General features: G+C 34.9%; 1 protein-coding gene across 10 annotated transcripts in view; it reads left to right on the plus strand.

Moving 5' to 3' along the window:
• The window catches only part of LOC138696915 (semaphorin-1A), a 1,424,789-nt gene that overhangs the window by 1,259,504 nt on the left and 139,287 nt on the right, over positions 1–25,998 (plus strand). For all 10 annotated transcript variants that reach the window (XR_011331488.1, XM_069822398.1, XM_069822403.1 and 7 more), the window contains one exon: positions 2,700–2,762. Coding sequence is in view for 9 of the 10 variants with exons in the window: in XM_069822398.1 (XP_069678499.1) it covers positions 2,700–2,762 (63 nt within the window). In the remaining variant the exon portion in view is untranslated. The remainder of the gene's footprint in view (positions 1–2,699; positions 2,763–25,998) is intronic.

Genomic DNA, 25,998 nt, shown 5'->3' on the forward strand with positions numbered 1-25,998 from the left:
AGAAATTGACATGTCTTAAATCATAGCCAGGAAGAGAAAGATGAGATAAATAAATGTAAGAAAGTCAGCTACATAATGGAGTTTGAAATATCTCGTCCTCTAAAATCTTTTAATAGAACAGAATTTTTTCAAAAGAGTAATGATTAAAATAGTTTAAATAACTTGTCCATAGGAAGTTTTTAATTTTTAAAAACTACGAATTTCTTGACCAAGTATCGAGAGAAGAATTTAGAAAATTCCTCATTATATTCAAGAGGAAGATTGAAAAAAGAAGCAACAAAAATGGTATATTATTCACTGGCTCTTGATGACAGCAGTGACATTACTGATACAGCAAAGCTTGAGATTTTTATCCGCGGGATTATCAAGATGTTAGTACAGGAACCACCACTGGTTGTAGTTTTCATGCCTTTCCTCCGTCTCCTTACTTCATAGGTTGTCTGTCGAATGTAATCATTGTAGCTCGAGTTTTGGTCACCGCTGATCTATGACAATATTTTTCATGCGATTTATAAATTATCTTGCGGCAGTTTTAATTTGCGCTATAAATACGAAAAATAGTGGGTTTTTTATTTTCTATATTTTAACAAAAAGCGATACCTAGTTTTCGTGAAAATAATTGGTATATACTTAAATATTTTGACTTTCTCTTATTTATACACGTTGAGACTGACTAAAAGTACTTATTTAATAGCTTGACCACCTCTTGGAAACATTGCTTTCGGCCTGAACGAATAAGTTTATTGCCAGAAAAATAAAATACAAAGAAATTGTAAATACACAAAATTCTAGTATACTCCCCTGAAAGAGAGTGTTCTCGTGCTCAGGGGAGGATTCCATGCTTAATAAAGTTGCATGCATGAATTATAATAAAATAACATCTAAAAATAGTAGCAGCAGCAGTAGTAGTAGTGGTGGTGGTTTTAAATTAAATTTATTATTGAAATACGACAGATAGATAAATGATTCTTTAATAGATCTTCTATCGGTATGGTCGAAAATCACGATCCGATTCGCAATAGTTACCGAATAAGTGGGTGTTAAAAATTTGGAGGAAAAAAGCTTCTTTTCTGAGAAAACAATGAAATTTCCACTAATATGGTGTTACAGGTTTTTGTTATATACATCAGCTGTTCGCTCTGAAAATCTGCGGGATTATTTCACTTCCACCCTCTACATATACAAATACTATTCTGAAGGATGGATAGAACTCGCAACCCTAAACAAATCCTGCAGTAGACTATGCTCCTTGCTTCTCGCTAGATGCGCGCGCAACTTCCCGACGCGACCAGAATATTCCAGATAGATGCCACATTATTATTATTATTATTATTATTATTATTATTATTATTATTATTATTATTATTATTATTATTATTATTATTATTATGGTCAGTTGATAACGGGATGATGATTAATGAATCCAAAACTTACGTAATATCATTTTTAAGGAAAACCTCTACACTAAAATATAACTATCATCTAAAAATGTATTAATTAACAGAAAAGATTATATTAGAGACCTCGGTGTATTAATTGACAATAAATTATATTTTCACAATCACATTGATTATATTTATAACCATGCAGTAAGAATGTTAGAATTAATTCGGCCAATTCCTTATTCTTTTTCAACACCTGACTCTCTTTTAATACTATACTATACATTAGTGAGACCGAAACTCGAATATGCATCTGTACTTTGGAACTCTGTTACTAGTTCTGATTCGGCAAAACTGGAAAATATTCAAATGAAATTTATTTCATTATGTTCGTACAGATTCCTGCCTTATAACTCTGAGTATAACTATGATAAAAAATGTGAGCACTTTAAATGTCGAAGCCTGTATGCCAGACGTCATGATCTCGATTACTTATTCTTATGCAAGGTCCTTAAAGGTGACATTAATTGTCAATCTTTCTTAAACAGTGTCAGCTTTCGTATTCCTTTGAAGAGACATCACAAACTCTTCTATATTATAAATTCTAAATCTTCCTCGCCGGTCTCCAGATGTATTAAACATGCTAACTTACATGTAGGCGATTTCGATCCATTCAATGTATAGAAGTATTAGAACATGGCAATGTCTTTGCTAATATTAATTGCATTATCTTTCTACACATATTGGTAATACTTTTGTATGAATCAACTCCTTTCCATAAAATATAATAGTATTAATTCTTGTAAACTAATCGTTGTAATCTATGTTCTTTATTTTGTTGTTATCTCTATTATGTAATTTGTACCACTGTTGTTCATTTTATTGTATTAATTGTTTCACTGTGCTGGACTTTTATTGGTCTATGGCTGTTGTCCAGCACATACATATCAATAAATAAATACATAAATAAATAATAATTATTATTAGATCTACTATTTGGAATGTTTTCATTACAACATAGTTCGTTCATTTCAAATTACTAGTAAGTTTGCAAATCTAGCTTTCAGGTAAAGCTCCCTGTGAAGCAGACTCGAATAATTTCAAGGGAAAAAAATGTTCCGGGGCCGGGTATCGATCCCGGGACGTCTGGCTGAGCGCGCCAACGCGCTACCGACTGAGCTAACCAGGAACTTCACCCGACACCGTCTCAATTGAACAATGTTTCCCTGTAAATGATACTACTAATAACACTAACATACTGTTTTCTGTAATGAAGATCTTAATTTTATTGACGTGTATAATTTTTCTGTGTTGCAGAGAATCGAGTGGCATTCTTCAGCGGCGCACCGGGAGCTCTGCTATCTTAAGGGGAAGTCTGAGGTGAGTCTGCATGAAGTTCATTAGCCGAAGTGAACCAAGTTTAATCCCTTCCTGTAAGCCGATTACAAGACACAATTAATCGAGCATTATAACACGTACTAGACACTAGATAAAATACTGTCAGTCAGCCATGAATGTAGAGGCGTTATTTGTCATATTAACGCCGTGCTCATACTGTAGCTTCTCAGACATCTACTCGTGGTAGGGGTTCGTAATTTTGGGCGCCCGGAAAAATAATCTATCGTCTGAAATGACTATACGTTTCTGTCGTGTTATTTTTTAAACCGAGGATTGCTGCTTAAGGGACATTAGGACTGAGTCTTTGGTCAAAATGGTGAAAGTAAATATTTTTGTTCTTTTTTTTTTTATTTTTGTGAATGGATACCTTATACATTTTTGTAACATTTGTCCTATACTTAGCCTCCGCCCGCCTCTTTTAAACATAACATATCCACTAAAAATTGCGTTTTCCCAAAACTACGTTTCTGGTCAATAAAAAGGTTGCTTACATTTGCTCCGATTTAACACATTTAAAAAGGCATTCTGCCAAAGTTCCGGTTTCTGGTTTTATCAGATTGTATAAGAAAAGAAAATATTTGTTTAGCTGCCACAGAAATTCAGCCACGAATACATGGTGAATACCAGTGAAAAATCACATTTTTTTGTAGAATGTTTTGGATAAATGACGTTCGGAACATGTTGAGCAACTGTTATGAAATTAATAAGTTCTGTTGTTAATGTGTTGTGTATTGATAATCCATCTTGCCATCTTACCCACCAACAATTACATAGCTATTTTTCGCAGACGAAGCAATTGTCGTTGATGGTAGATGGCCAACTAGCAAGCTGTTGTGTAGTTTCAAACTGGAACTGTATTGTTTATTTTGCATTACGTATTTACTAGCAAGTTCCGATATTCCTCATATACTGAAAAGTATTACCGAGTGAAAACACAACCTACAATGAATCGAAACCCGACTGGAGTCTGCGCAGAGAGTGTAGTTTTCTTTCACATGTCGAGAGAGAATCAGGAAGCGAGTTAACAATGAACATATGACGGCTGAGAGGCGGACTAATGCTTTTAATCACGGCTTCATCTGACAGCTAGATTAATGCTGATAAATGTCGCCGACGAGCATGATGGAATATACTCCATTGTGCATCGCAGGGATCCATATCCACGAATCAGCTGTAATTCCCTCTTTCTCCCCCCTCCCCCAGCCGACGAGGAGTTTAATTTAGAGGAAATCCTCTCCCACCGGTTTTAAAAGTTTCGGCCGTTACTTAAGGTACATTCTTTGAAGACCGAGAGATCTCGTTTGTCGAGCTCTGCAGTCATACGCCTACAAGACCGGGTGGTGAAAGTAAAAGATGTGAATTAAAAACATGCAAAAGAAGTAATATGTGAAATAAAAGAACGTGTGAAAATAACACGTGAAAGGATAAAGAACTTGTGAAATCTAAATGAACCTGTGTAAGAAAAAAAGGACATAGTAAAGGATAAAGAACGTGTCAAAGAAAATAAATAAAGTGTGAAGAAAAGCGTGCTAAACTAATTTTTAATAAAAAAGCCGCCCTAAATAAGGGTTCGAATAGATCGGCCTACTAATCAATTCATAAAGAATAATCATGAAAACCAATTGTGTGAAATTTTAAAGGAAAAAGAAAACATTAAGATAAATGATATGAAAACATAGGAAATCATTTACAATAAAAGTTTGTTGGGTACAAATGATTACTAATTATAGCTAAGGATGATTTTAACACATGGGATCTTATGGCCGTTGCATCAGAAATTTTAAATTGTTTAAGTTGATTTAAAGTTTCTCGTGGGATCGTGCCGCGGGCACCGAACATGAGCCCAAAAACTGTCCAATGTGTGATGTGGTATTGTGCTCCAAGATGCTGACAACAAGGCTCATATATGACTTGTTTTTCACGACAAACCTCTTGTGGCTGTTGCTCGTGCATCTCGAAACGGATTGTGGGATCAAGAATGACACCCTTATCCTTCTGCCGATCAATTATGATGATATCAGCCCGTCTAGTAGAGCCATCAGAAGAGACGCAACCAACCTCCTCATAAACCTCATAGGAAGCATTCTGACGGATTGAAGCTGCGAAGAGAGAACGAACCGTATTATCACAGTCTACTATATACAGTCGCGAAGCTTGAGGTGTTTTTTTGCAAATCTCGTGATAAAGCGCTCCAAGCGGTTAGCAACTAGAAACAATAGACTGTCCATGGTCGACTTTGGACTGTCGTATTTCTATCGAGTGCTAGCTCGTTGCGTATTTCACATTGATGCTTATGAAATGTTCGTTATTGGTTGTAATGAAAATGTTAATTGCTAGAATATAATAATTAGAATAATAATATGGGACAAGGAGGAGACGTTTGTAGTGCTATAAATTGTAGCAACAGTAAGAGAAAGAGGCCAGAGTTATCCTTTGTCCGATTTCCGAAAGATTCAGAAAGGTTCCTGGGTTTCCACAAGAATGCTGTGCAGAAACAAAACTCTTAATTTTGAAGTTCTTTGTGACTGTTAGAATACATTATATCCATAAATTTCACAATGAAATGTTTTAGTCTAATCGAAAGGACATTAGATACCGATTAAAGTTCTGTCACTTAGGCTGCTAAATTTCCAGAGAAATAAAAGGTTAGGTCTACTTTTTTTTCAGAGGATATATTTTTAATTGTAGCTATTAATTTTGTTATTATTTTATGTGTTATTTTACTAAAGACGTAGAAAAATTAAGTTTGTTTTAATGAAATTTATTGATCACGTTTTATTTTCAATTCTGGTGGGATTATTATTGCTTAGGCCTACTTTTTTCTTCAAAGGATATGTTTTTAATTATAGCTGTTAATTTTGTTGTTATTTTTATTTGTTGCTTTACTAGAGACGTAGAAAAAGTCTGTTACAATAAAATTTATTGATCACGTTTTATTTCCAATTCTGGTGTAATTATTATTGCTTAACCTCATCCCACTTTGTTAACTACGTAAGCCTACACTACAAGTACCGGTACGCGTAAGTTACTCCAATAGTTCATATTTCCATTATTATTGTTGTAAATGGAAATGCAAATTGATATTTATTGGTTTCATAGTTAATTATCGCTATAATCTTGAATGAGTGAAGCTATTATAGTAAATTTCAGTTCGTTTTGCACAAACAAAAATTATATTACTTATTTCTTGCAGGTATCTTCGAGTTTATGGTGGAATTTAATATACTTCATTAAAATAGTAAATTTACTTTATGCATTTAATATTTCAATAATGGAAGGAAGGTTTTAATTTTTCCAAAAGAACACGACAACGAAAGTGTAACATATTTTGTCGTCTGCTAGGAGAGAGATCTGCGATGATGAGGCGACAGTAGCGATCCTAGTGGTGAGCAACTACCCATGTTTGCATTTTTACTACATATTGAGCTTCGCGACTGTATATAGTAGACTGTGGTATTATGTCTGTTGATTCGGAGCAATTCTCCATGATGGCAGAAACCCAAGACGTGAGGAAGCGTTTCTTGCTCGTCGCGTCTTCTGCAACGGGTAAATAACGCGTGTGAGGGAAAACTTTATTTGCAATTCAAAAGAACATGTGAAAGGAAAAAGGATGTAGGGTAAGAAAAAGGAACGTGTTATATGAAGGAAAAGTGTATGAAAAGTGAAAACACGTTGAATAAGAAGAATGTGAAAGGAAGAACATGAGAAATAGAACAACTCATGAAAAAACACGTGAAATAATAAAAGTAACTTATGAAGGGAAAATGAAGTTATGAGCGGAAAAAGAACATTGAAAAAGAAATATAATAAATAAATAAAAATAAATAGCATGCGAAAAGACATGTTAAAAAAATAAGACATTCGAAAGGCAAATTGAAATGTGAAAGGAAGAAGAACGTGTAAAATGAAGAGAGCGTGCGAAAAAAAAAAACACGTTGCAGGATGAAGTACGTTTGAAAGGAAAATAATTGAAATGTGAAAGGAAAAAGGACATGTGAAATTAGAAGAATCGTGTGAAAAAAGGAAAGGAAGAAAGAAATAACGCGTGACGGGAGAAAGAGCACGTGAAAGAAAACGGGACGTGTGATAGATAAAGAAACGTGTGGCATAAAAAGAAGACTTGAAAAATGGAAGAACGTTTCATAGGAAGTAGTATGTATGAAAGAAAAAGAAACGTGTATTATAAGAAAAGGACGTGTGGAAAATAAATTGACATTTAATAGGAAGAATGTGTGAAAGATAAAGAAACGCGTGAAAGAAAGAAGCAAGTGTAAAAGAAAAAGGCACTTCTGAAAAAGGAAGGTATTTTTGAAAGGACAAGGAGCATTAGAAGAAGCGGGATACCGGTACGTGAAAGAAGAAAAAATGCGTTTGAAAGAAAGATTAACAGACGTGCAATAGGAAAAAAAAATGTGTTAGAGAAAGTAAGAACTTTAGAAGGAAAACAAAATCAGTGAAATATTTATTTTTTTTTATTTTATTGGGTTATTTTACGACGCTGTATCAACATCTAGGTTATTTAGCGTCTGAATGATATGAAGGTGATAATGCCGGTGAAATGAGTCCGGGGTCCATCACCGAAAGTTACCCAGCATTTGCTCGTATTGGGTTAAGGGAAAACCCCGGAAAAAACCTGAACCAGGTAACTTGCCCCGACCGGGATTCGAACCCGGGCCACCTGGTTTCGCAGCCAGACGCGCTGACCGTTACTCCACAGGTGTGGACTCAGTGAAATAAAAAACGTGTAAAGAAAGGGAAGAAAAAGCAAGAAAAGGTTCTAAAATGGGGGAAAAAAAAAATCTATAGGATAAAGGTTGGTAATATTGTGATACGAGTAATATTGTTATAGTTATTTTTTAGAATTTATTACAATTTTAGTGAGCGAGAGAAGGACCGGTTTTGTGCATAAAATTGTCCGTAAATATTCCCCTAATAGGTTGGCGCAAAAAACCAATCTTCCTCTCGCGCAGTAAAATTGTAATAAATTCTAGAAATAAACTATCACAATATTATTCATATCACAGTATTACCAACCTTTACCCTATATGACAAACGGAAACAAGAAGAACGGTACAAGGAAGAAATCGAAATAAAAGTAAAAGATGAAGAAACGTGTAAAAGTAGAGACATAAAAAATGAAGAAATAGAATATAAGGAAGAAAATTAAAAGAGACAGAATTGAAGAGAGAAAAGAAGGAACAAAAGTGATGTATGAAAAAAAAATTGAGAAAAAAAGTCTGTATTCACCAAAATGTGAAGATGGGAGTCACCACGGAAGAGTCCACACCTGTGGAGTAACGTTCAGCGCGTCTGGCTGCGAAACCAGGTGGCCCGGGTTCGAATCCCGGTCGAGGCAAGTTACCTGGTTGAGGTTTTTTCCGGGGTCTTCCCTCAACCTAATTCGAGCAAATGCTGGGTAACTTTCGGTGCTGGACCCCGGACTCATTTCACCGGCATTATCACCTTCATTTCATTCAGACGCTAAATAACCTAGATGTTGATACAGCGTCGTAAAATAACCCAATAAAATAAAAAAAAACACGGAAGACCCATGTTGAAATGATCAGATCTGTTTAATGTCAAAACTTTTATGAGAGTCAAAGTCAGTGACTCATACCTTTAAAAGCGACATCATACTTCACATTTGCCCTTTCTAATTTTCCATCGTAGTTCCGGGGCTAAGACTGCCTGAGTTAATGCATTGTCCCTATAGCACACACATGACGCAGATCTTGTCAATAAAGTACACATTACCTCCTACCTTTGATGAAATTTTAAATGAACTTTGCTGGGGTAACAACATAGCTTACATTGTTCGCCATGACCCGTGATATTAAAAGCTATTGCGCGTGTAATGCAGAAAGCGATGTATCTGCAAAAACTATCTCTGCACTGTGAGACGTGCCTCAACTTCCACTTCTTGGTACGAGGAATCAATTATGATACAGATACATTTAAGATTTATATGAATTCAATCGACGTATGGGATCATAGTGCCACCCAATGCGAATATTGTTCAAGTCTGTAATAAAGCGTGGTTTGATGTATAAGCTACGTCCATCCCACGATCCACAGAGCAATTGTACATTCATGAGCCAGCGTTACCAGCAGTTCCTATACAAACAGTTCACACAGCAAATTTCAGACCTGTTTTAAGTATTCATGTGGGAAATTTATTCAGATGTTTCTGTTTGGAAGTTTTTCGGACGTAATTTATAATTGAATATCGAGTTGGAACACTCTGGAAATAGCTTCTTATAAACTATATTTGGGTTATTAGACGCAAGTAGGGGACAGGGTTGCCAGATTGATTTTACTAAAGTCGCCAAATCTTGGTGCTAGTGTAGTCCAATATCGCCAATTTTCTACTTTAAAAATAAGTAATCTCAATGTATGCGTTTTTGTCGTAATATAATATCGTTACTTTGTACGTGTATGTATGTATTTATTCACACTGCAAATGTGTATATACCAGGTGGCAGTGGTAACTAATTACACTCAATAATGACAATTAATAATAAACACAACTAATAAAAAACAATAATAATAATAATAATAATAATAATAATAATAATAATAATAATAATAATAATCATAATAACAACAAGGAGCATCCTAAATTAAATGAAGCATGATCACTTAAAATAACATTTAAAGTAAATCTAATTTGTATCTTAGCTAACTTCGAACTGAGACCCACGAGTGTGACAGGTTTATACCTGCACAAGTACCTTTCGGCACTACACTTATTTCGCTGTCAACTCACTCATTGTACTGATTCTATCCTGATTTCACTAACACTTCAAAACCATTTCACTGTTTAAATACTTTGCACAGCCACTTCACTGACACAAACACACTTCACTGACACAACACACTTTCTCACTGATAGAAAACTTCAAATAACAAGATATCAATTACACCCTTTCAGTAGTGTGTATAATATACTACCGTCTATTAGTAAAGTCCTTAAGCTTTTTAAATACATTTTTGGTTATTGGTAAAGCCTTTAGTAAGTTTGCAGGTAAAGCATTCCAGTCTCTGATAGTACTATTCAGAAAAGAAAACTTTCCAGTGTCCGTCCTGTCTTCTTTCCCTCAATTTATATGAGTGGTCGTTCCTTGAAGAGTAATTTGGCGGCTGCAACCTATTTTTTATTTCTCTCCAGGCAGGCTCACCTCTGTATGTTTTGAACATTGCGCATAATCGAATTCGCGTTCTCCGGTCCGTGAGTGTGTCCCATTTTAATGGTGACTTATTACGACAATACTTGAGAGCCCGTGTCATATTTATGTACAGTAATAAATTCTACAAATATAGTATTTACGGCATACGCTTTGCATTGGTTTTTTGCCGATCTTCTCAAATTTCCCCCACTTCTGCAATTTTGCACAACACAAGTCACTGTTATACCTCCCTACAAATTAAACCAATCTCAATATTAACACCTTTGAAAGAATTAAATATTTATTGAGCTGGAGTAGAAAATACGGTTATATTTATATTTTTCGCGTTGTTAGAAAATTCTCTACAATGCTTCATCTATAAGTTTCAGTGTTGATCAGTTTATTGGTCCTCAGATTAAGAAAAAATAGCGCAGTGGGCCTACTTCCTGGGGCGAGGAAGAAAGAGCGATACAAGTTTAAACAAGGGTCAAAGATCGGTGACAAGTTCGGGCGCTCAACTATAATGTTGAGAATAAACATTAACAACTGTAATAAAGTTCTCTACAATGCTTCATCTATAAGTTTCAGTGTTGATCAGTTTATTGGTCCTCAGATTAAGAAAAAATAGCGCAGTGGGCCTACTTTCTGGGCGAGGAAGAAAGAGCGATACAAGTTTAAACAAGGGTCAAAGATCGGTGACAAGTTCGGGCGCTCAACTATAATGTTGAGAATAAACATTAACAACTATAATAAAGTTCTCTACAATGCTTCATCTATAAGTTTCAGTGTTGATCAGTTTATTGGTCCTCAGATTAAGAAAAAATAGCGCAGTGGGCCTACTTCCTGGGGCGAGGAAGAAAGAGCGATACAAGTTTAAACAAGGGTCAAAGATCGGTGACAAGTTCGGGCGCTCAACTATAATGTTGAGAATAAACATTAACAACTATAATAAAGTTCTCTACAATGCTTCATCTATAAGTTTCAGTGTTGATCAGTTTATTGGTCCTCAGATTAAGAAAAAATAGCGCAGTGGGCCTACTTCCTGGGGCGAGGAAGAAAGAGCGATACAAGTTTAAACAAGGGTCAAAGATCGGTGACAAGTTCGGGCGCTCAACTATAATGTTGAGAATAAACATTAACAACTGTAATAAAGTTCTCTACAATGCTTCATCTATAAGTTTCAGTGTTGATCAGTTTATTGGTCCTCAGATTAAGAAAAAATAGCGCAGTGGGCCTACTTTCTGGGCGAGGAAGAAAGAGCGATACAAGTTTAAACAAGGGTCAAAGATCGGTGACAAGTTCGGGCGCTCAACTATAATGTTGAGAATAAACATTAACAACTATAATAAAGTTCTCTTGGATTAAAAAGAAACAAGTTCCGGCGTGTTAACAATGATAAATAAGTCTAATATTTCATGTCAGTCATTGAATTGGATTAGCGATGTATCAGCAATGGGCTACTCAATAAAATAAAATTAATAAACAATTAAGTGCTTTTTCCTATGTCGCCCAAATTTCGCAAAATTCCGGGCGAAAGTCGTCCAAATGGCGTTAGTCGCAATTCTTAAAAAATAGGTCGCAAAATCTCTTTTTATGTAGCCTAAACAGCGAAATATCGCCCCGTCTGGCAACCAAGGTTTTTATGCAAGACCAGTAACTCAGTGTCCCCAACTTCAGAAACACGAAATCCGCTACGGAGCTGCCAAAGTTACGCTACATTCCGCTACGGTTGTCGGTACTGAAGAAATATGTTTAGGGATAATAGCAAGGGTTTTTTTTTTTTTTTTGCTTTCTGATATAATTTCTGCAGTGCTCGGGAAAAGTGACACAAGTCAGTTTCCACAAACCTTTTTTGATAATTTATTGACAACTTACGGAACATCTGCTCGCTTGGAAAAAAAAATACATAAGTATTTCTCCCATTACAATAATTCATAAAAAAAATTAAATCAACATAAACCAGTGTAAGTTGTCAAATTATCAAAAAAGGTTTGTGGAAACTGACATGTCGCTTTTCCCAAGCACTGCAGATTTGTACTCTTTGAAAACCAAAGTTGGAAATTATTCAATTTATTGACAAATGTTTATAAAAACGTATTTTTAAACAGAAATATAAGTAGGGCCTAATGATAACGAGGGCATGCATCATACCAGAGGGGCGTATCAACAAAACTGCAAGTTTAGATTAGCGCCATTTAAATATAGAATAATTTTTCCTATCCTTGTCTACTTAACAGTTACTTTCTTTGATTCTTCTTCATGCCCATTGCAATTTTCAAACGATTGTTTTCAAATATAGATATTTTCCATTAAAATATTTCAATAACGCCGCATTTGTTGATATATCCTTCTGGTATGGTGCCCTCGATATTATATTTTATTGAAACTTATTTATTTTATAAAGGCACGTCTGGAAAAAAAGTTGCTGTACTTATTCTTCTCTCTGTAACAAAAGACTGCAAAATTTAATTTGCTTGTATTACAGTGTGTCCATAGAAACATTCCGTGATTATAAATTGTTATAATTTTGTAACTATGCATATTACGGAATTCGTACCGGTGCCATTAGAAAGAACATCATGGGATGTGCATTTGTAATTGTTGACTTAAAACAAGAGGTGACACCATAAAAAAAAATAAAAAAGACGCAGTTCCGGTTTTTCCCTTGACATTGTGGCATTGAGTAATTAAACATTATTCTAGATTAAGATAATCCTGGTGTATCTACACATTAATGTGTAGAGGAAGAAGTACAAATGTGGAATACCGTGTTGTTTTTTTTTCGTTTTGGAACCTACATGTTTTGAATAATGAACATGAAATAACGTCCTGTTTATTACTGAATGTCCCTGTGAATGATAGGTACACCGGACTTAGAATTTCGTAAGATGTTATAAAATGTTTGAAAAAATAATTTCCTCAAAATCTGACATATTTCCTTCATAAAAATGAAGGTACAAATATGGAATCTATATATATAATTTGAACTGGTAATGGAAATTACGGGAAAACGGCTGAACGGATTTTAATAAATGGCCCCTCATTTTGAAGCTTGGAACCCAAAGTTTTTCGGAAAAGTAGTAGTTTTCAGTGGAATGTCAATTTTCCTACATAATTTTCCTATTTTCCAAAATCCATCTGTTGTCAGTTTTGAGAACTAATTTTATCGAATCACGGCCGACTTGATTGAATTTCTGAACAAAACACACACTACAATAAACAATAGGCTATTACACGAAGGCCATGACCTGCAGGATTGCCGACATATTTAGAGCTCAATTCAATTTGTTATTAAAAACTGATTCTGCAGTGTATAACAATTTTCTGAGTACAGCTGTGTATTGGATATTCAAATCTACGAAACTTGAGGTGGTTTCATGACATTATTACCATTAGAAATTAAATATTATTATAGTAATATCATGATGCATCTATTTTTCATTAATTGTACATAATATTGATGCTATATTGATGACATGAAAGTGAAACGTTTTGAGGTTGTGTAAGTAAATGTAGAGAATATCTTAATTTAGATCTTCATTTCTATAATTTACTGAGTGACTGCTATATATAACTACAAAACTTAAGTAAGATAATAATATTGTTATTAAAAATCAAATATTTTTATATTTATTAACCCAGTGGGGTTGGGTCTTTTTCATATACTTAATGGCGATGTACTGTAGATATTGATGTGTGTCATTGTCTTCAGTATTGGCTCGAGAGAGCGCAAAAATTACAGTTCCTAAGGAAAGATCAAAAGGTATTACTTACTGATAAAATAAGAGGCCTAGAAAATTTTGTAGTCTCCAGATCATTTCAGCAAGATCTCTTAGTAGGATAAAATGATTTTACGCTCTACATTTCAAGTTCTACATGCAGCAGCTATACGAAAATGCCATTGTTCGAAAGCTTAGCAAACCTGACATTTTTTTAACTTTCGCTTACAATCCACAATGACCTGAAATAGCTACTGCTATCGTCCTGATATTGATACTTGCGTTTTCGCGTTGAAACTCAAAAACTGAAGTTGGATAGGTTCAAGAAAAAGTATTTGGCCTAAAAAAAAATCCATTCAGAGAGAGTATGTTTCATTATTATGAAAGCAAATAACTATTAAAAAGACAAGTATTCTTCATTGAAAATAAATCTGAAAAAATTTTATTTGAACGTCTAACGAACTTAGTTTGCAGCAGCATTTGCTGCACAAGCCACTAGTACTATTATACTATTAACAAGTTACGTGATTAACAAAATTGCATAGTCAAAATGGTCTCTACTAAGGAAAGCACAGAACAAGCATTCAGCATCCTCATTAGGCGTTTTCTCAACCGTATTATTGAACGCAGATGAATCGTCTCTCACGTCTTTTTCAAGCTTGTTTTATGGCTTCTTGCATTGCCTTTTCATTCTAATGTTTTCTAAGCTTGTTGGAAGGTGAGGTATTAAGATGAAATGCTAATAATAGTAGTATTCCATATTTGGACGGAGTTACGGAGACCAACCGACAATTTGAAAAAAAAAAAAAAGAGGTATTTGCACAAATCTGTTGATGGAAGACTAATTTAACTCGCAAAAAATCAAGAATGCGATATTTAAATTTTGCTGCTATTTATAAGCAAAAATTCGTTTATTGCTTAAAATTTATTTTTTTATTTATTTTGCTTTGAAATATTTATTCAACTGCTGGTTCCTTATCAAAAAATCGGTTAGTCTTTTTTGATATTTGTGCTATTTTTTGTAATAGTATGAATGTTATAATACTTCTTGCATAAAATGTTTTGTAAAAAAAACAGATGTAGGTAGGGGAGAGTTGGGTGGTATCGGACATCGGATAATATCGGACAGTGTGTTTCTTTCATTTACCATGTCATTCAGGTACTACCATATGGTGGTAGATGAAAGAAACGCACTATCCGATATTACCCGATGTCCGATACTACCCAACTCTCCCCTATTTCATTGGCCAATATCTCGAAACAGGTTATGGGCGCTTGGTCTCTTATTGCGTAACTCGTCCATTTGTGACACTTATGTTGTAAGTCATAACCTCAAAACAAGTCATAATTTAAAAACGAAATCAATTAAACATACATTGCTATAAATGTAGATTATTTCTCCTTAAGAATATAATATTAATATTTCTAACATAGAGTAATAATGTATATTCAAGAAAAGATCTTACCACTAACATTTTCACTTTGCTCCAAAACGCAGTAATGATAAACGTTTCAACAGTTCAGCTTCTAACCATAACTGCAAACTAACACATTCCCGCGAAAGAGAGTATCAATGCGCAGTAATTTGGAAGGCTTCCGCTAGAATATAACTCGTTTCAGGTTGTATATCATAGTATTTCATATTTTGTACCCCTATTTCATGTTTGTAACACTACCTCTATTTTTTGTTTACCTCGGCGTAGTGATACATGAGTATGGTTCTCGGCTTGGATAAATAATAGTTACGTAGTTATTAGGTTAAACACGACAATGATCAGCTTGAACCGAATATTAAGAGCATCGAGGAAATTGCAAACAGTTCCGAGATTCGATTCGTAACCTTAATAAAAAGAAGAGGTCACGCCATGTCTCACATCTGCCGCACAAAACAGAGTGAATAAAGAAATGAACATCGCAGGCTCCGCTGGATTGGAACGTTTCCACCAACTTAATGAAAACCTTGCTTTGCTATGCATACGGTCGCCACTCTAAAAACATTGCCATAAAGCAGGGATGTCCGGGAACTGCGCCGTCAGCATAAAAAAAATAAGAACGACCCTGCTGCTCCATATTGCTTCTCCTGAAATGAAGTCGTGCACAAGTTCTACAAAAATAGTATAATAAAATTAATGTCATAAGAATACCAACGTATGAAAGAGGATTGATATTTTGTTGTAATGAAATTTTATTTAAATAAAAGAAACGCTCTCAGCTGTTAGCTGAAGTGGTAGTATTTTTCACTACAAATATAGCTAGGCACGGTTTGACTCCAAGCTCGAAGAACAGACGAGGCTTTTCAGGATATATAGATAGTTTTTACGCTTGTTTTGGGGTAGAGATGGCTCAAGACATTCTTAACCAGGAGTCGTCATCTCAGTGCACTATGGAGCAGGGACCAATGTTGCCAACAGTTGTTCGTATAATCCCGCTAGATGACTTTCGAAAACCCGCGATTTTCTAATAAATATCTCTAGATTTTAATGTATACTTCTTGTCCAATAATAATAATAATAATAATAATAATAATAATAATAATAATAATAATAGTAATGGTCATGATAGAGCATCCACCCGCCAATGTAACGAATATTGCACACTTTTATCATGCCCAGTGTAGCGCTATAAAGAAATTTTGAACACTTTTATCACAGACACAACATATTTAAATTCTTATTGCACTATATATGTTACCGTTAAAACCCAAAATCCGACACAACCAGTTTCAACTAATAAAAATGTAGATGGATAGATAGAAAGCGAATTTTCGTAAGATCTAGAATCAATGACAGGTTAGGTTAGGTTTGGTTTGTATAGGTTTTTTTTTACGCTTTTACCAAACAAAAACCTAAACAAACCAAACCTAACCTGATATTGATTCTAGATCATAACAAAACTCACTTTCTATCTATCTTTATTTGCTTAAACTAGTTTTTACTAGTTGAAACTGGTTTTGGCGGATTTCGGGTTTTAACGGTAACATATATAATATGGAATTATCACTACATTAACACATCCATCATTTCACAAAACACACACTGAACGAATTAAACGTAATTATGCAAGCCACTTATAATGCTAATATGAATTTCATTTCAGAAACTTTAAAGATTAAAAACCGCTAGTATTCCCGCTAAGCGGGATAATATAATTTTATCCGCGAGACGGTTATCCAAAAAAGCTAGATTTAGCGGGAAAACCGCTTAATTGGCAACACTGTCAGGGACAGTTTGCTCGCTAGCTCAGTTCTATCCCTTAGACATCAACTGTGCAGCAGGAGGTGGGGGGGGGGGGAGGAATCGGGTGATGGCAGTGGCGTCCGTTCACTTGTTCAAACCTTTTAATCAGTCTCTAATAATCATAATAAATACGGAAGAAGCATGTACCGGTACTTAATTTATTTTAAGAGGAACTGTGTAATAAGTAAACCACTTTTCAGTTTAAGACAAGAAACAATATGTATTTTGCCGTTATGCATTGTATCGGTTTTGAAAGTAAATAGTTTTTTTATATTAAAGTAATTGAGAACTTATAGACCTATAGGCCTAATGCATTTTCACTATTACGAAATATTAAACAAATAGAATCAATTAGTAATATTTAAATCATGTCATTCTATTCCTTTGTTCAAGTGTCGTCAATAAAATAAAATTAATTATCCATTTTTTATCTGACACTATATATCACAAAACCAATTATTTGTTATTATGTATAACATATGAAACATATTATCGTTTCTGTTACAAGGCTAAAGTAGGCTTAAATTATTTTATTACAATGTGAATAACAAATTATAAAATTTATTTTCGCTGTTTGTTAGCATTGGTTTTCCTGGATTTTTAAATAACTGTTTAGTTTAGGACAACAAGCAAGTTGTACTTTTTTGTTATGTATTACAGCGGTTTTGAAAACAAATAGTTTTTTTTTTTCATATTAAAGTAATTGGGAACTTACAGCCCTATAATGCATTTTCACTGTTACAAAATATTAAACAAATCGAACCCATTATTAATATTTAAATCCTGTCATCCTATTCCTTTGTTTAAGTGTCGTCAATAATATAAAATTAATTATCCATTTTTATCTAACACAATATCACAAAACCAATTATTTGTTATTTTGTTTCTGTTACAAGACTGAAGTAGGCCTAAATTATTTTATTATAAAGTAAATAACAGTGATAAAAATTATTTTCGCTAATCATTAGCATTGGTTTTCCTGGATTTTTAATTCGTTTTTCCCTCACTAACTGGTTTATGTTAGGTGTCAGTGCTCGTGTAGAACACAATCGAAGAAGGCAGTGTAAATTATGGTCAGGAAGTTGGCTTCTGTGATGGGATGCGTTGGCTTGGCTCGACACACTGCACACTACTACCTCCTCAGCCAGCGTCTCGGCGCTCCGAACTACTGGGTGCTCAGTTCAAAGTGTGTCATGGCTCGCTGTATGCCGTCATGTGGCTAGTCGATGAGCCTAGAGAATTCAATCTTCCTACACTTCCGCAGAGGTGTATTACTTATGTACCAGAGAAGTTGCCTAGCAAGTACGGCGTTCATTCAGAAGAGTACTTACCGATACGTAAGGTAACGCCGGTAGTGGCAGGAATGTGAACTGTTTCGAAACATATACTGAGGTGAGTTTTTTCTTACTGTCGGGATATGGGGAGAGGGTTAAGACGATTACTTACGTATTTGTTGACATTAACTTGGACGGTCAACATGGACACGGAGCATTTGATTTGTGTTGTTGGATGTTGCCGTACGCAACCGATGATAACAAATACCCTGCGCACGACTTGGCCGCGTAAAACACAGTTCGAAAGAGGTTATGGTAGCACACAGACAGTACAGACCGCCATCTGTTGCTACGACGTTCAAGTTATAACGTACAAGTTCTCAAGTTCAGATCGAACGCCTTGATTAATAGGCAACTTCTTTGACGCAAAAGCTGAAACTCGCATCAAATCGCTGACTCATCAACAGTGACGTCATGACACACTTTGAAATGAACACCCAGTAGTATGCAGGCCAGTTGACGATGGCTGTTCTTAACGTTACCAGATAACGTGGATCACCTCAACACTAGCGGAATTTTACCAACACGGTCTCTGACTGGCATTGTTATCTCTCAGATGCTAGCCAATCTGTCATCCGTTGCCTAGCATCGTATTCCATGTAACATCATTGCACGTTTCCATTTCTCACCTCTACTACGGCTTTACAGAGTTGGTTATTAAAAAAAATAGTAAAGACCGCTTTCTTAGTCCCACAAGTGCTCGGAGTTACGGCACGTGACCTTCAGAGAAAGATGCTCACAGTCACAACAAATAACAAGCCTTTATTTGTACGCTCGTACTACTACAGTTCCTACGTGTTTACAGAACACCCTACAGAATAAAACCGAACTAATACATTACGACGGGAGAGAGAGAAAGGGAAGCTTTTAGCACAATTTTGACGTATTCCCTTACCACAACAAACTAAGAGCGTTATCATGACAGGAGAGAAAGAAAAAAAACGGCACAAAAGCTGCTGTAGAGTTTGTGTTTCTATGAATCACACAAAGGCTGATTTTAATCAGCGTGCTATAATTTATTCATTAAACGAGAGGTAATTCTTGCCTTTCTGCCTGTGCTAACTAATTTAAAAGACCTCGCCAACCGATTAAATGGGCTGATTATTTGGTTTTGCAGCTTCATTAACTAGACCTAGCTTTTCCCCCACCCCCCGCCCCTATTACAGGTTTGTGTGAATGTACAGGCACAGCTGTGCGGTGCATTAAAAATTACCACCATTGTGCTTTACATACGGTTGATATCGCGTTCAAGGACCGACTGGCGCATGTATTCAGTACAAGAGAAGAAGACGGGAATACATAGACCTTAAGAACGAGATATGAATCAGGGAGCTAAGTGGATTCTTTTGAAGAGGAATTATGCTCGATCGCTGTTCAGTCAGACGTCTGCTTCTCAACAGATGCGCCAAAGTTTGTCCTAAAATAGACAGTGAAATGTCGTTTTAACGAACCCAAAAATAACGAAATTATGTTCTACTCTTTGCCGATTTACCTACAAAGTGGACGAAAAGTCTCCATAGCCCTTATATTTATTTAATAATGATTGATTAGGGAAAATAGACGAATGGTGCATTAAACATGAATTGCACATAAACATACCAAAAACGGAAATGATATTTAGAAATGGGGGGCAAAGCACCCGCAGCTGCTGAAATCAGCATCAGAGGGCAAAAAATCAAAATCTCACCAGACTTTAAATACCTCGGAATGACATTGCAGCCAGCTGCTTCACAAAACACGTGACAGAGAGGACAGCCCAAGCAGTAATGGCAACGCACGACATAAAAAATATACGGCTACTCAGCCTAGAAACAGCCCTAAACATATTCAAGGCCAAAATCATGCCGATACTATGGAGTTATACTATTGAGGTTATATGGAGTCTTCTGACAGAAAGTAACCTAAATGGATTAGAAAAGGTAAACTCAACAAATCTAAAAAGAGCACTTGGACTATCAGAAACAACTAGATTACGATTGGTTATATCTCCTAGCTAGAGAACCTTTCCTAATAGAAGACATCAAACTTCGGTACTTGTTACAACACACCGAGGCTTTTGGAAACCAAATGAAGATCATGGAGAGGAAAAGAGAAGAAATATGGCACCGGAGCCATGACAGACCGAACATGGACGACCCAAAACTTCGAATTGCGGCACGTCGTGACTGGACTGGCAATCCACGGCTTCCATCGCCTAATATGTACCAACAAGACGTATCACGCATGCGTGTGTGAATTGTGTAGTGAAGTCTGTGAACGCTACCACATAGAACTATGCACAAAAAAGACTAAGATCAATTCGCGACTACGCAAATGCAAACTAACTAAGGTTTGAACAATGCACATTTCTGCGCTTTTCAGTTTATTATTAATAATGATTGATAATATTTTTTATTCATTCATAGTGGTCTGCCCAAGGGCAGGTCCTTCACTGCTAACTCAATATTGTCCAACCATCCCTATTTTCCGCTTTCCTCATAGTCTCCGTATATGATCTGTGAATCTTAATGTCGTCTATCATCTAATATCTTCTTCTGCCCCGAACTCTTCTCCCGTTCACCATTCCTTCCAGTGCATCCTTAAGTAGGTAGTTTCTTCTCAGCCAGTCACCCAACCAATTTCTTTTTCTCTTCCTAATCAGTTTTAGCATTATTCTTTCTTCACCCACTCTTTTCAACAGCTTCATTTCTTATTCCGTCTTCCATTACACACGCTCCATTCTTCTGCATATCCACATTTCAGTTGCTTCTATTCGCTTCTCTTCATTTCGTAATGTCCCCCCCCCCCTGAGATGGCGATTTCCCAAATTTGTGATTTGCATTCGGGAGGTCCGGGATTCGATCCCAGGGGCCGGCAATCCTAGCTGAGGTTTTCCATGGTTTCCTCAGTTATTTCCAGGCAAATGCCGGGATTGTACCTCTTGAAAGTCCGGCCATGGACGGCGATCCTTCCCTTAATCCTTTCATATGTGTGAGTGAATAATGTGTAATGGCTTAAATGTTTGTGTTGTAATAATAATAATAATAATAATACTTACAAATGGCTTTTAAGAAACCCGAAGGTTCATTGCCGCCCTCACATAAGCCCGCCATCGGTCCCTATCCTGTGCAAAATTAATCCACTCTCTATCATCATATCCCATCTCCCTCAAATCCATTTTAATATTATCCTCCCATCTATGTCTCGGCATCCCCAAAGGTCTTTTTCCCTCCGGCCTCCCAACTAACATTCTATAGGCTATGCATTTCTCGATTCGCCCATACGTGCTACATGCCCTGCCCATCTCTAACGTCTGGATTTAATGTTCCTAATTATGTCAGGTGAAGAATACAATGCGTGCAGTTCTGCGTTGTGTAACTTTCTCCATTCTCCTGTAACTTCATCCCTCTTAACCCAAAATATTTTCCTAAGAACCTTATTCTCAAACACCCTTAATCTGTTCCTTTCTCAAAGTAAGAGTCCAAGTTTCACAACCATACAGAACAACCAGTAATATAACTGTTTTATAAATTCTAACTTTCAGATTTTTTGACAGCAGACTAGATGATAAAAGCTTCTCAACCGAATAATAACACGCATTTCCCATATTTATTCTGCGTTTAATTTACTCCCGAGTGTAATTTATATTTGTTACTGTTGCTCCATGATATTTGAATTTTTCCACCTCTTCGAAATATAAATCTCGAATTTTTACATTTTCATTTCGAGCAATATTCTGGTCACGAGACATAATCATATACTTTGTCTTTTCGGGATTTCCTTCCAAACCTATCGCTTTATAATAATAATAATAATAATAATAATAATAATAATAATAATAATAATAATAATAATAATAATAATAATAATAATGACAAAAACAATAAGTAACAATAATAACGATGAAGATGATGATGATAATAATAATAATAATAATAATAATAATAATAATAATAATAATGATAGTAATAATAATGATTAAGTTAATGATGATGATAATAATAATTATTAATAATAACAATAGTAATGACAAAACAATAAGTAACATTTAATAACGATGAAGATGATGGTGATGATGATGATAATAATAATAATAATAATAATAATAATAATGACAAAAACAATAAGTAACAATAATAACGATGAAGATATTGGTGATGATGATAATAATAATAATATTAATATTAATAATAATAATGATGATTAAGTTAATGATGATAATAATAATTATTAATTAATTTATTTATTTATTTACTTATATTTAATGTGCTGTACAACAGCAAGAGGCCAATTACAGTTCAGCACAAACAATGTAACGAAAACATTAGCAGTAATTTACAATAAAAGTACAAAGAAATAATTAAATTAATGGCAATTAATTAAAATGATAATTACAAATGAAATAATGGAATCATATAATAATAACAATAATAATGACAAAACAATAAGTAACACTTAATAACGATGAAGATGATGATAATAAAATAATAATAATAATAATAATAATAATAATAATAATAATAATAATAATAATAATAATAATAATATAGGAAAACGATGGGCTCGCACTTAATAACTTAGGATTCAGATTTAGCTCAGCTCATAATCTGACTGCATCGCTTTCCCAGTAATCAAGTGTTTCAGGGGACATCGAATAATGCTTCCCGTCTCTGTTAGTTAACATTACTGCGTGGCAAACACTTCTTAATGCGACTGATTTACCGACATGACTTAATAGAAACGACTGACTGGAAATAATTTGCCAGCATGCGCTGTTCCGCTTGTAATCGGAACGCCAGTTTCAATTTCTAATTATCCCGGTGATTAACAACTGCCGGCCGCTTGAAATATCAGGTACTAATGCGTAATATCAAATTCAAATCCATGTTCATTGGCTGGCGCGAGTAATGTCCACTAATTGGCGTGCTTCGATACAAACAAATATGACGTGCCTCTATCAGTAGGAAAAATCGGGTTAGTATGATTGGAAAGGTCTGCTAAAAGATTTCGTTTTTGTTACAGTGACGTAATATGTGGTTTATGTTTGGAAAGGTCTGCTAAAAGATTTCGTTTTTGTTACAGTGACGTAATATGTGGTTTATGTTTGGTTATACAGGGACATCATTTTATTTTTACTAACATTTTTAATATTAACCTGGCTATACCTTTGGATTAATGATTCAGACCCGGAAACACGACTGGAGTTCGGTGATACTGGCGTAAAATATGAACAAATCACTTTACTAGGTAATAATAATAATAATAATAATAATAATAATAATAATAATAATAATAATGTTTTATTTTCGCTGGCAGAGTTAAGGCCATAAGGCCTTCTCTTCCACTCAACCAGCCTTAATCAATACAATACATAAATTTAATTTACAAATATTTTCACTACACTTAAAAGGTTCTCCAGCAATAATCTTCACTACACATTTATTTAAATTTAGATAAATCTATAAGGTAAAGTAGTAACTTAATTTATGAGCTTATTTCATTCAATGAATTATAATTAATTTAATATTTGAGATAGCTAGTAAAATGATGAAAATTAATTTAATATAAGCTTACTAGGACTATGTTACAGGGAGAATATATATATTTCTATTTCTATAATGAGAATATTAATGTAATTGCCATTAGAGGTTTTGTAAATCTATTTAGAGAAATTAAAGGTAATAATAATAAGAATGGACAGATGTTAGTTTCATTATAAGTAACAAATATTAATCAGCAATTCATCTGTTAAGTAAGAATTTATGTAATTTTGACCTAAATGAAGCAATTGTCCAACAACCCCTTATATCACTCGGAAGCGAGTTCCAATTTCTAGCAACTGAAACTATATAGGATGAAGAATATAAAGATGTCTTGTGGTAGGGTATAATGAGTAAATTGTTATGATGAGATCTTGTACTTAGCTGATGATATGCGGATAAATTTTGAAAACGAGAAGCCAAATATATTGGGGTAGCGGTGCGCAGAATTTGAAATAAGAGAACAAGAGAATGCAGGGCTCGTCGATCGCTTAGCCTTAGCCAAGACAGAGTTTGGAAAGACGGGGAAACATGATCATACCTACGAATATTACAAATATAATATAGGTACAGAAGGGAAGAAAAGTAGTTCACCCATTTACGTAAAGTAGGAAATATCGCGATTTTGAGTGTGATAACTTTCATTAGGTTTTGTTTAATCAAAATACAGTACAGTATTAACAATAAGTGTTTTTACTCACGAACTGAGTTATCCAAGCGAACGTATTCATTATGCACTGTATATTATACTGTCTACAGTACATTAGCGTACGATATAGAGAATGAAGTTAAATGAAAAATAATCATAATATGGATATTTAAACACATTTTTGAAAATGGTGGCCGTTCATTTCGATACAGGCTTCAGTTCTTTTGTGCCTATTATCGCACTATAGACTATTGCATCTAATTCCAATTACCAGTTTCGTCCTTCATACTTAGTAAGTCATGTTGAAATAATTCTGTACCTACTCTATAAGAGAGTACCTTACGTACTGTAAATTTAGTCTTCACTTCTGCCCGACCCACACAGATAAAATTACTCAGACATGCTATCTAGTGTCCGTCCAAATGGTTATGTCGCAGGATCGTAGGAAGTGATAGTTAATTACTTAACTAGGCCCTTTTATTTAAGTTATTTTAAACAGTCGCATAATATTACGTAGATGTCCAATTAATTCCTAACAGAAATTAATGTTTTCAGAAAAGAGCTAAGACAGCCCAGCCACTATTCTTTACAGTGATGCAAGCAGAAGCAGGTGGGGGAAATCGGGATGCGACGTAGGCAAACGGAGGACAGTACCTGTGCGAAAATATGATTCAATATTGGAAGTTTTCGTCACTTGAAAACGCGAACATATTTTTGAAACGTACTATAATCATTAATCACTAACTCAGTACTGCGGCCTTGGTTCTATGTGGAGGACAGTTGGAACTTCATTAGTAGAAGGGGTGGGAGTGAAGTACATTCAAAAACTCAGGTACAATAAAAGTTGAAATAAAAATAAAATGATGTCCCTGTATTTGGGAAGCTCAGTGAAAAAGTGGTGCAAGTGACAGGGGTACAATTCTTGGAAAACTGTGTGTAGCTTTAAACGATGTCTGAAAAATTTGTATACTTCTAAATAAAGAAATTTATGAAAAGTCATCATCGTCATTGGCGCTACAGCCCAAAAGGGGCTCTGGCCTTCTTGATTCTCTGCCTCCAATCTTATCTATCCCGGGCTCTCACTTCCCATTCCTACACTTCAATAGCTGCTGGCAATCTTTCTTGATTGAGTCCTTCCATCTTTTCCTACGTTTTCCAGTAGGTCTTTTGCCATATGGGCGGGTTGGCTGCCAAGTGATGTACGTCCATACTTCAATGTTTTCAGGAGAGCAAATTTAAAGTTTGCAATTCACTGTAAATTCAGAATTGTATATGTCTTGAGTAAATGATGGCTTGGCAATAAGTGGAACATACACACTTTCAAATTAGAAGTTATAAATCTATCTTGCAACTGTTTTAACTACCTCAAAAGTGAACTTTTCAAAGTCATGATCTTAGAAAAAATCGCATTCCCCTAATTGAAATAAAAATAAATTGGGAAAGAAAATGGGATCGAATAAAAGTTAAAACCCTACTCAAAACAGAACTGTTGTTTATTGTTGAGAGATACAAACAAAAATGAACATTGAAAAGAACAAAATGGAAATTCATACGATGTCATCTGATATCATGATTTCATCAACTTATTCATCGTC

The sequence above is a fragment of the Periplaneta americana genome, chromosome 3 (assembly GCF_040183065.1).
Source record: "Periplaneta americana isolate PAMFEO1 chromosome 3, P.americana_PAMFEO1_priV1, whole genome shotgun sequence".
NCBI classification, from domain to species: Eukaryota; Metazoa; Arthropoda; class Insecta; order Blattodea; family Blattidae; genus Periplaneta; species Periplaneta americana.